Source organism: Onychomys torridus, chromosome 13 (genome assembly GCF_903995425.1).
Source record: "Onychomys torridus chromosome 13, mOncTor1.1, whole genome shotgun sequence".
Classification (NCBI taxonomy): domain Eukaryota; kingdom Metazoa; phylum Chordata; class Mammalia; order Rodentia; family Cricetidae; genus Onychomys; species Onychomys torridus.
This window is the reverse complement of record NC_050455.1, coordinates 59,596,482-59,609,232: the sequence shown is the minus strand read 5'-3', so window position 1 is coordinate 59,609,232 and position 12,751 is coordinate 59,596,482. Positions and strand designations below refer to the sequence as shown.

General features: G+C 39.7%; 1 protein-coding gene across 2 annotated transcripts in view; it reads left to right on the top strand.

Moving 5' to 3' along the window:
* Dcc (DCC netrin 1 receptor) overlaps positions 1-12,751 on the top strand; it is a 1,150,309-nt gene that overhangs the window by 1,127,964 nt on the left and 9,594 nt on the right. For both annotated transcript variants that reach the window (XM_036204806.1, XM_036204805.1), the window contains exon 28: positions 11,617-11,759. In XM_036204806.1, the coding sequence (XP_036060699.1) occupies positions 11,617-11,759 (143 nt within the window). The remainder of the gene's footprint in view (positions 1-11,616; positions 11,760-12,751) is intronic.

Below are 12,751 nucleotides of genomic sequence, written 5' to 3'. Positions count from 1 at the left end.
TGTGATATTTTAGATTATTTTTTATCAATGAAAGAATATACATCTTAATGGTATAAATCCATGAACTCTGACACTAGCTGAGAGGACTTAAGCATGCTCTTGTCTTCTTTGAACTTTGGTTTTCTTGTCTCCAAGACAACATAATAAAGTGTGCTGTGGAAGTCTATTTGAAGGAAGCATGGGGTATCATAGTTTGTGTACCTCTAAGAAAAGATGGCAGTATCTAGGGTTCTAGCACACAGACACAATAGAGATAAGGTACTGGGGACCAAATCAAAATCCAGATCCCATCAGGCTATGGCCCTCTCAAGCAACTAGATAGGAACAACTAGAAAGCCTCTTTCCTCTCCTTAACCATGTGACTACTGTCTTGCTTTACTGGAGTCAGGCCTTTCCTAGTTGCTTACTAAATGCAGTCTGTGCATTTGGAGTTTTCTTTGTCAATCACACGCAGATTTAAGAACTTGAACAGTGACATTTATTATATCAGTCTTACCATGTGATAGCTATCTTATCTGTGACTCAGTGTGGCCCCTGTTACTTAGGAGAGTATATATGGGTAGAGAGGAAAGACCTTTTGTCACCATGTCCCCAGCAGGCAGGCATTCTACTTTTCACCTCACTGAAGAGAAATGGGAACTTAGGAGGAGAACAAGCCTGTTCTTACTAAAGGTGTCACATCAATGCTCATTACTCTTAAAATGAAATCTGCTCCTGTATGTTGTGAATTAGAATGCCTTAAGATCAACGCAAAAACATGCATGTTTGAAACTAGGCCACTTGTAAGGAACTCTTATGACTGTTGTATACAAGTAAATAGAGCTAACTCACTTTATTTTTAATATTCTGTGGACATAAGATATGAAGAATGAGAACATAGAGTTTCCCACACACAGTTTACATTTCTCCCGTAGCACCAAAACTCGTCCCATATGAGAAGTGCAGGTGACTCTACAAACCTTTCATCATCCCCAGATGACATAAGCAGACTGATTACTTAAAATTAAGAATGTGTCAGAATACTTTTCATATCAAAACTAGACCGTGGGAGGCCATTTCAGTTGCTACTATAGAATAGGTGAGAGACAAAGGTGAGTCAACTGTCTTTCAGTTTCATTCATAAAAATAAAGGAATGAGAGTTGGCTCTAGGAGAAGGTAGGCAAGAACATGAAAGTTTAAATCGAAGATCAGACCCAGGATGCACCTCAGCCTCTGATCGGCCCCAGGTGAGTCTACAAAATGCATTCCTTCCTGCTGCAGCCTGGTCTGGTGTTTCTCAACACAGAAAGTACTGTAGTTGGGAGTAACTTGTGCAAGGAGATGCTAGCAGGAGGCCGCACCTGGCAGTCATATATTATGTACCTAATGAGCAAATGAAATGTTTAATAATGGCACTGTGGAAATAAAGCTTAGAACAGTAAATGCCTGCTGAGGTTATTCATCTTCCCCTGATGCACACTGCAGGCCCATCGCAAAGCTCCAACATCATTTGTGTTTCCCTGCTTAGTGGGTCCTGCTGAGGAAACAACATTAAAATCTAAGTGATGCTCACTTAATTAGTTGTATAACCATGTAAAAGCATTTATTTAACATAGTAGCTTCCAGTGTTGCACTGAGGGTCTCCTGAAGTGATTCTCCCACGTGTACCCCAGGCACAGAAAATTGTGCAGTGGCTTCAACCAAAGCATGTGCAAATTGAAACATCTCAATTAACCATGGATCATTTAGACCCATAGAAATTTAATACTGCATTATTTTACTTAAACAACTATAGTTTGAAATATAACAAGCAAAAGCAAGCTAAAGTGCTGTTACAAGCTTTCATTAATGAGTCTTTTAAAAAAGATATTTTTTATATAAAGCACTGATTTAAGGGAAAATTGTTACCACTTAGTAATTAAATATTCTAAATTAAGGAAAAATCTTTTTTGGATACATTTTTATCAAAGTGTTAATCAAGGTTTTCTAATTTTGTTTTATTTATTTTTTTATTTTTGTTTACTGAGTCAGAACCCAATGCTTGGTAGTCTAGATGGCCTCGGTGGGCAGTAGGCTTTCTGTCTTGGCCTCAAAAGTGCTGGGATATAGAGGTACAAGTCACCATGCCTCACTGACTCTTCCAAAATCACAAAAAGAGGCAAGACATTAAATAGAAAGTTAAATTGACAAGGCTTGGGTTTGAAGAGGGGACTGGAGAAGAGTTGAAAGCGGAAGAGTAGATTTAAACAAAATACCCGTATTCACAAACAAAGGAAATAGGAATAAAATAAATGTTAAAGTACCAAACTGTTAAGAAGAGAATGAAAATGAAATACAGGCAGGAAAGCTGTATTAGCCTCTCATATCATTTTTATAGGTAATAATTTAGAGAGCAAATCACTTAACTATAATAGATGCGAGGAAATCATGAGTCAAAGGCATTACACCATCAGACTAATTGATGTCACTCTTATAACATGGCTACCTATGCCCCAAAAGCCTGTTAAGCATATTCCTTGTTTGACTGGAGCAGTACTGGGGACAGGTGGTAGGTATATTTAAGAGGCAGAACTGCCTGAAAGGGAGTTACGTGAGTTGAGAGCATACCCAGGAAGGATATTGCGGCTCCTGAGTCCTTGCCTATCCCTATCCTTCTCTTTGCATTGGGCTTGTCATGTGATAAGCACTATCCTGCCACCCATTCCCACTATGATGTACTCTTTCAGTACAGGTTTTCAAACAACAAAATCTAGTGACCATGTGCTCAAATTTATTAAAACTTGAGCCCAAATCCCTTGACTTTTCAGTTAACGATCCTAGGTATGTGTTGTATAGCAGAAGCTGTGAATCCTTTTCAGCGTGTGTGAGCATTTATCAGGACTTCATTTTATATATCACATATAGTCCATTAACTTGGAGAAAACAATACAGTGAATTCAAACTCCTTCATTTTGTCCATCAGCTAGTTATTTCAGGTTGGGAATTCCCTGATCCATCCATAACTAAATGCAAGCATATGAATTTTCCAATTTCTGCAACTCCAGGGATGTTCTTTCTCTCACTTGCTGTCACCTACATACATGTTTATTTCTTTCTCCCAAAGTGAGACACATTTTCCCAATCACATTCTGAAAGTCACTCCTTATGTTTGGAACAGAGCTCAGAGGATGCTGATGAAAGGTTAAGATTATATTACATTAGCAGCTCGGAGTCATGGAAGGATTTCTTTTATATTTATCATTTGTTTTGCTTTGATATGTTGCTCTGAAGTGATCCATAGAAGCTTCATTGAAATTGTTCATGCATATGCTAATTATCAATGTTAGTTTTTAAGCAGCACTAGGAACACATCCCAAACACGACAAGACCACAGAAGAGTTTTATTAAAGAGGATAGAGGTGACAGGCCTGTGTGAAACACACGTGGGTGAGGAGATGGGGCGGGGGGCTCATGCAAGATGGCACCAGCTTTTTAAAAGTTAGGCCGCGCATGTGTACAGGAACTCCTGCGGGTACTCCACGCATGCGCGTAGATTACATGGCTGTGCGCATGCTTTATGCAACCACGTAAAGCCACAGAGTCCTGGTCCCACGAGATGTCTGACCCGGAGGTAGCTATTCTGAACCAGAAATAGTTAGGCGGTCCGCCGGGCAAGCCCAACCGTGTGGACATGTAATTTTCTATCAATCAAGGTAAGTGCTATTCTCTAAAACATAAATAAATGGATAGGTAGATAGATAGATAGATAGATAGATAGATAGATAGATAGATAGATAGACAGGCAGACAGTTAAATAAATAAACAAACAAACAAACAATAAATAAATAAACAAATAAATAAACGTGAAGCTGTCCGCTTCCTTGTAAGCTGCAGCTGAGATCTGCCAACTTCAGAAAAGCCAGTGAGAGCCCTGTCATCTGATACTGAGAAACAAGAGTTTAGCATGCTGGTGAAATGGGTTGTTCTCTACTTACTACTATTTCCAGCAATGCCTTAAGAGAGTAGTTCGCAGCCTTCTTTGGTCTGTCAAAAATGTTAACTGTGGTCTGTGGGTTTGGGCCAGGTTTTCCCATGTTCTTAGCCTCTTGAAAGAGTGATATAAGGTGTTATATGGTTTTTTTGCTAGCACAGTTTATTCAAAGCAAAAGAATCAAATAGGTTAGAAACGCACTGTCAAGACGGACTGTTGACTACAAGAGTAAGGATGCTCAAGGAGTCTGATTACTCTTTGGTTCTTTCTTTTATGGGGTTTGTAAAAAGAACAGGTTGGTTTGTAAGGTCAGTAGCATGTGTGGTGGTTCCTCAGTCTAACTGCCAGAACATGTTACATGACCTCATTTCTACTGTGTGTTCCCATCTATAATACATGCAATTTTAAACAATATGTGCCTATATGTATGTGACATAAATTGGCTCATGAATGAATCCTCCCTAAACATTCACTTAGAATATTTGTGACAAGACTTTTCCTAGGGAGTCATAACACATGTCTACTCAATCCTCAGGACAGACTAAAATACTAATATCACCAAAGTCCGACCTTGTGAACCAATAAGTTTTATTAGGGTTACTTACAGGAATGTGGAGTAAGGGTTACTTATAGGAGTAGAAATGACTTAAAGACAGCTGCATCACCAAGCCTACCCAAACATGGATGCAGCTCACAAAAGTCAGGAATCTGATGCACACTAAGGCCTGCAGGAGGCTCAAAAGATTGGGGTGTCCTTTCCAAGTGAATCAGTTGGTTTAAACTTCTTCCAGACAGTTTCTGCTTCTTCCAGAAATCTGCTCTAGAAAGATCTTTATAGCTTGGCTCCTATGAGAGTATTCTATGCAGCTCGGCTTCTTTGAGGGTGACCCTCTGCATTCTGTATTGTTTACTGGGATCGGGGGTGGTGAGTCCCATCAGTTTCAGGGACTGCAGAATGTATTCTCACTTGTTTGCCTTTCTGTTAAAGAGCTTGCCTGCAGAATGAAATGTTTCTATCTCTGAGGAAAATATTACATGACACTCCACTCCTTCCTTTCCCTTACACTCGTTCAGCCCCCTCTTCTGTAATGATCTCTGAACATTAGAAAGGATGACTAAAGATGTCCATCTATGACTAAAAATTATGCCACTGCATTCCCCGGCATTCACTTGTTCTTAAGAGTTTCACCATTGTTTGAGTTGAGTTGAGGCTGGTATCAATGTTGATCTACAGGAATAAAAACAAATGTTTAAAGGGCAGTTTGACATCCATCTAGTAAAACCATAGATGCTTCTTTCCTGTTTGGCCCTATGATCTCCCCAGCCATATTTTTGTTCTGGCTTACCATACCAGTTGTGAGCTCCCTCTAGTGGAGTGGGCCTTAAATACAATCTGAAGACTGTAGGTCTTATCCATGACAGCTGAGCAATAAGCAGGCATCCTGCCTGGCACATCAGTATTTTAGCACACAGTGCCCATAGTCAAGCTGGAATGTTGGGGACAGTTGCTCCACCAGCAGCTTGACTACCCTCCACCCCCTGGCACTATGAAAGCCAGTTAGCAAGATGGGAGTTTCCAGTTCAATTCCAGCTTTATTTCTCCATGCCCTGCCATCAAAGTGTTCACTTGTTATATCTTCAGCAAAAGGGTCTTTCTTTCTAAATCTGGCATATAACCAACAGCATTAGCAGTAGTCTTTATGACCTGTGAGGCCTCAGGGGCTTCCCTGGCCAAAAACTTCATAAGAGAGGTAGCCCACCCTTGACATTGGGATTTTCTTCCTTCCTTCCTTCCTTCCCTCCTTCCTTCCTTCCTTCCTTCCTTCCTTCCTTCCTTTCTTTTTTTGATTGGATGCTTGATATTTTCTGTATTGTCTTTTATTTTAAAATTAATTTAATTTTACATATCACAACGAATTCCCCTGTCCTCCCTCCTACCACCCCCACCCAGCCTTATTCCCCAATTGAGCCCCCCATTCCCACCTCCTCCAAGGCAAGGTCTCCCCTGGGGATTCAGCTCAGCCTGGTAGATTCAGTTGAGGCAGGTCCAGTCCCCTCCTCCCTACACCAAGGCTGAGCAAAATGTCTCAGCATAGGCCCTAGGTTCCAAAAAGCCAGCTCATGCATTAAGGACAGTTCCCAGCACAGGGACAAATAGCCAAACTAGTGGAAACACATGAATTATGAACTAATAGCTGAGGAGCCCCCATGGAACTGGACCAGGGCCCTGGATAAGTGAAACAGTTGATTAGCTTGAACAATTTAGGAGGCCCCCAGGCAGTGGGACCAGGACACTGGGATTTTCATTCACTAGTCTTATGACTTCTGGGAGTTTCCTTTCCCATGCATACAAGGTACCTTTTGTATTTAGACTCTTTAGATGTTGTTTTTAGCACTGTGTTTTTCCTTTTGATTAACCCAGATCCAGTAGAATTTTAAGATGGGTGGATATACCATCACACCTAGTTATCTTCATCCCATTCTGTATCTCATTGTTAGTGAATATCCTACCTCTGTCACTATCAATTCTTCATGGACACTCAGATAACACTGAGTTGGGTGAAAACGTTAATGGTGGCATCCCATGTTGCTCTCTTGCACAGAAATGCTTATAATAGGCCTGTGGCAATGTTAACACAGAGATGAATTTATATCAGCCACATTTATATCTCTTATTGGCAAGCATAGTTCCTATTAAGTCTACCTGATAATTTTTTTATGGTGTAGATTGATTTATGTACACATCCTAGAAGGGCTTCCATTTGTTGATGTCCTGATAGGGAATAGTCCTCACATGTTTTGTCAACATACAAAGTATCACAATATTTAACAGCAATGCCAACAGCCTTAGATATTTCCCAACCTATATTGGTTCTTCTATGACCAGACTTTATATGGACTTAGTGGGCAACTTCCAAGGGTAGCTGAGGGGAAATGGCCCATACTTTGAATAGAACATCTGCTTCCTGATTTCCAGGGAGGCTTAATGGGCTCTGGTCTGCCACATGGAAAACTACTGGAGTTCTGATTAAAGTTGAAGCTCTATTATATATTTATCTATTTTGTATTTGTTATCCCCACAGGGTCCAAATCAGAATCTGCCAATCCTCCTTTTCCCCCTGGGCCATCTATGAACTGAGGATTCTAAACAGAGCCAAACTGTCAATACAGATTGTCACAAGCCAAGTCTAATGAGTTATTGCAATCCACACTGCTCCTAACTGCTACTTTTTCCAGGCACATGATGTCTGTGACCATTCGTATTTGTACAGCCTACATTTTTGTTTGGTGTTCCTACTTGTACCATCTCTGTATCAGGCATCTACATGGATGGATGATATCCCTTCCAGCACTTTATCTGACTTAGCTGTTGGTTCAATAACTAGGAGATGCTCAGGAGCTTTAAAGGACTCTGATCCTAAGACAGCCTACATGGCATTAGTGATGGGGCTTTTAGACAGCACACATCATGGCTGTAAGTATGCATGACACCTTTCTAGAGTTTGATTCTGTGCTAAACTGGAAAGGGGTTTGGGCAGCAGGTCTTCAATATGGGCCTTTTTGGATAAGCTGGGTAAGCTGCTTTTTCAGTCCCTGAGGGAGAAACAGCTGAGGACTCTACCTGTTGCAATGCTTTATATACTGACCCCAGTTTCTATTCTAGTTCTGTGCAAAGGGATTCTGCTCCTTTCCATGACTGAGACCAAAACCCTTTAGAGCAGATTGCTCTTGCCATAGACCCCAGCTATAGCCTTCTGCACTCCTCGTGACTTTTAACAGGAAGGGACACTGTGGTATTGGGGCACATAGTTGTTTAGCCTGCCCTACAAGGATCTTAGCCTGCTCAAAAGCTTCTTGTGCCTGTCTGTCCCAATCCTATATAACACTTTTATCTAGCAAGTTATATAGAAAATGGTTGCTTGGGCAAGATGGAGTGTGAAAATTTGCCAATATCCCAAGAGCCCTCAAAATGCCTTTTACATTTGCAGGACAGGCTATTATAATATCTTATCAGTAGTATTATCAGGAATCACATTTGTCTACCTGGACTATGACACACCAAAGAATTTTACAGCTGTGCCTGGCCCTTGCATCTTGTGGGATTGATCTCCGATCTTTGCTTTTTAGATGAAACTGTCTGTCCTATAAATGCATTTCTAAATCTGCAAAACAGACATTAGCATTATATTATTTTTTGTAATGAAACCTATTTTGTAGAGGGTAACCAGGAGACTAAGCAAGATCCTTGGCCAACATCCCATAACAAATAGTAAGACTTTTTGAATTTAACCTGGCAAGAAGTACTCTGAAGGTTCACTGTTGACTATTTCATGCTAATAACCCAAGGGCAATGTAGAAAAGGCCAGGCAGTGTTTAAGAAGTATGCCAAAGCCCTTTCTGCAAGCGAACTCTAGGAAACCTCAATGTGGAGGAGTGAACTCAGGTGAAGAGTTCTCTGTAAGGTAAAGTAATACATCAGCGAGTGAGAGGCAGCAGGATGGCTCTCTGAAATGTCTTCAGTTTAAGCGGAGTCCCCAGGCACCACTCGATAATGCCAGAAGGCTGTACTCCTTTTTCACTTCAAAATGGTACATGCCACAAGACTAGTTATTTTATATAAAGATGTATGTGTGGTTACAAAGCTGCATAAGTTGGGGTCAGAATGTTGCCCTTGGGGAAGGCAACTGGTAAGGTGAAAGATACACAGTAAAGAATTACTTCTGACTTGTAGACCCATAGAATACTAGGGATACACACTAGAAAATCAAATCAGAAAACAATTTCTCAGTGAGCTTCAAATCCTTAAGTAAAGGATAAAGTACAGCTTGGTGAGCTTTTGGGGACTCAGGCTTCTGGCGTCCAACTTCAAGTATCTGAGGTTCAAAGAAGAAAATGCTAAATCTGTGCAAATAGAGCTGGAGCATAAGCACAGAGTTAATGCACACTCAGGAGAATAGGATCAGCTTCTCAGCACAAAAGTTCTCATAGAAATCTCTGATTTACAACATTTCCTCTTTAGTAAAGAACAGTTTTGACACCAGCATTCTCTAATTGGCTGTTAATAAACCCCTGTTGGCATATTCCTCCTATACATGTATCTTTCTCTTTTTCTTCATCATATGGAAAGAAATAGCATTTAAGGCCACCAATTGCACAGTCAGATACTGCCAATAGTAATCTCTAGAGGACTGCTCAAATTTGTTGCCTATATAAATTTTGTGGAGATTAGTTCTCCCTCAGATCTTGGTTTCCAAGGACCTCAGGTTTCTTTCAGCAAAACAAATAAAGTAGGTCACTGGATGGGATCCAGGCCCCACTGAGGTTCCAGCGTTCCAAACATTGTGATGCTATGCATAGTATTTTAGAAAAGGAAGTGTGTTCCAATTGACATCCTCTCTGTTGTCTGGATCCAAGAATATTTGAGAACCCTAGTGGAAAGCTCATAGTGTCTTGTCATTGCATAACATTCAGTATATTCTGAAAGAATAAATAATTATCACCTCATCACTAGAGACAATCACTTACCATAATGATCTTCATTTTTTAAATGAAATTGAATGAAGTTAGTCATTAGGCATACCTGTGTTGTAGTGTAATATATTAATATGACAAATAGAGTACAGTACATGAAGCATCTGCCCATATGTTAGGGAGAAAATAAATGTATCTGAGGAGATTGCTGTGGTAATAATGGTAAGCTCTGCCTAAGTATCACATTTTCTCTACATATGAAACTGTCAAAATGTACTAAGACAAATATTAAGGATCATGAACAAGTCTAGTAAACTCTAAGAGAATATTTATTTTATATGTTTTCTCTTACAAAACAAGAAACAACCCTGCTATAATTTCCTTCATGATAAGCTACGCCAATGCTCTTTTATTTCTAAGATACACATTGACATTTTCTTTGTAAATACCTACCTTAAAGAGAACTGCTTTTTGGTGTGTACTGAGCACATCACATGCATTTGGTAAAGTTCACAGAATCAAGAGGTTACATAACCAGCTACAGTAGAATATGCAGGGTTTCTGCGTCTCGTTACACACTTAGATACTGTTGTTCAGTAATAAAATGAAATTGGAAAGGAACTGCATGTTGGGTCATGACAAAGGAAAATAGATTCATATTCAAATTTATCCTTCATGGTGACTTTTAGCAGATCATTTATTTGAGTATTTACATTGCTTCTAATAAAATGACCCTTTTTTTTCTGGTCACAGATGCATTAACCCAGTTAATGTGCTAACCCTGGTATGTTTATTAAAATAGGAGTGTGTTTCAAAGACTATAGTACTCCAATAAGATCAGTAGAACAAATAACTAAAGTGTCATTATTTGTGGGAGAATGGAGCAGAGGCAAGCTTTTATACCTTTTTTGAAAAGTTTTTATTTTAAGTTTGTCTGGTTTTGAGATTATAATATAATTACATCATTTTCTCCTTTCCCCTCCATCCCTCCAACCTCTGCCATGTACCCCCATTGATGTGTGTGTGTGTGTGTGTGTGTGTGTGTGTGTGTGTGCATGTGTGATTGTATATGAGTATATACGTACACACATGCACATGTATGTGCTCATGCTTGTGAATGTGCATCCTAAATATATAAATACAACCTTCTCAATGTGTAGAATGTTACTTACATGTATACCTTTTCAAGGCTGACCATTTAGTGCTGGATAACCAATTAGTGTGCTCTTCCCTGGAGAAGACTGTTTCTTCCACTCTCAGCAATCCTTAGTGTCTCTTTGTCTATCTGGAGCTAAGGTCTCAGGAGCTCATTGCCTTACTTACTCCTTAGCATGTCTATTGATGTCCTCCTTGAACAGGGCCCATGTTGACTAACAGCCATGTTGGTGAAATTTCATGACTATGGCTTCTCTGACACCTTATAGCTTTTGTGCTAAAGTTCTTGGTTTCCGTGCTAAGAAGATGTGACTCTTAGGTTTTGTGAGATGTGTTAGCCAATTCAATAAATCTGTATAAACATTTATTGCAAGTTAATAGCAATGAAGCAGAAATAAATACTGCTGGAAGTTAAGCAGATTTTTAAGGTATATTTTAAACTTAATTCTTTATTTAGTTAAAAACTGTCATTCGACAGAATAATTTCTTGCATGTTTTTGATGAATATTAAAATGTATTCTGTTGACAATTTTGGTCTGGAAAAATATTTCCTTTTTGTTCAATAGATAATAATACAATTCTTTCAGGTTAGTCATGCAATACTTTCTTTTACTAAAATATCTGGTATTTCCTTACAGACCAAACAGCCATTTCTTTTAAGCTTACACATCCTTATCTCTTACATAATTTAGAGCTTATTTAGGAGTTATTGTACAGTTCCTAATAACCTAAAGCAGAGGCTGGCAGATAATGAGCTCACCTGATAATCTGTGGATTGTAATGAGAAGTCTGGAACTCCCTGCCTGATTTGGAATCCACTTGAAGTTAGTAATGACTTCATCCAACAAGGCCTTCTCACAATCTGTCTTCCATCGGGGAAATAAAATGAGCCTGCTCTGAGTGTCAGGATCTATCAATACATACAGAATGAGGAACATACTAAAGTCAAGGGCAGCCTACTGGATTCAGTTTATATGACAGACATTATTCCTTGGATGGTCTATACATTACTTTCATCACCCTGTGTTTTCTATTCCAGGACCTACTCTTCCCAAGACTCACGTTAAAACAGCCTCTCTTGGGCTGGCAGGAAAGGCAAGGTCCCCTTTGCTTCCTGTGTCTGTGCCAACAGCACCCGAAGTGTCTGAGGAGAGTCACAAGCCAACAGAGGATCCAGCCAGTGTAAGAGCCAAAGTTTAGAGTCATGCTGTACTGTGTAATCTAAATCACCATCACATCAGGCCATTGTCGTCCTACCTTGCTTACACTTGAATGTGATGAGAAAAACATTATGGAAAAAAATGATATATACCAGGGACTCACTTAAATTAAAGATGTGTTTATGGATAAAGGGCAACCTTAGATACAAAAAGATTCACTAGTCTATGAGTTCATATAATCATATATAAGTATGTTTTCATACATGTGTGTATCTCTGTGCATGTAAGAGCCTACACATACACACACACACACACACACACACACACACACACACACACACACACCCTGTGATTACTATAAAATATCTTAAAATCCTGAAAACAAAACTTTGTGCTCATCATTGAACTGATATTTAACTGAAAGCTATATTCTAAGGAATTTTCTGAAGTTATCATTGTTTCTAAATCCATAAAACAGCAAAAAATATAGAACTGAAAAGAAAACGCCAAAATAAAAAAGTGAATGTGCTGGTCCCACAGACTGGGTGCCTCCCAAACAGATCAAGGTATTCAATTGGCTCCAGAGGGCCTGATCTAGCTGGGGGCTCCTCAGCCGTTGGTTCATAATTCATGTGCTTCCATTCGATTGGCTATTTGTCCCTGTGTTTTTTGCAACTGTACTGAATCCACCAGGTTTAAATGAATCCCCAGGGGTGTCTTGGTCTTGGAGGACATGGGAATGGAGGGGAGGGGATGGGGGGGGGAGGGGAGGGTGGGGGCGGGAGAGGGGAGGACAGGGGAACCCATGGCTGATGTGTAAAATTAAAACACAAATATAACAATAAAAAAAGTAACATGTGAAAAAAAAAGTGAATGCAGTTACTCTAGAAAAGAAAATGGTAGAGAAAGGGGAATACTAGGAGCAGAAATATTCAAGCATGATGGGAGCTGGACAATAGAAACCAAGGAGTACTGAGAGACTTAACAAAATGGAAGGCTGCCTAAACACTCTAT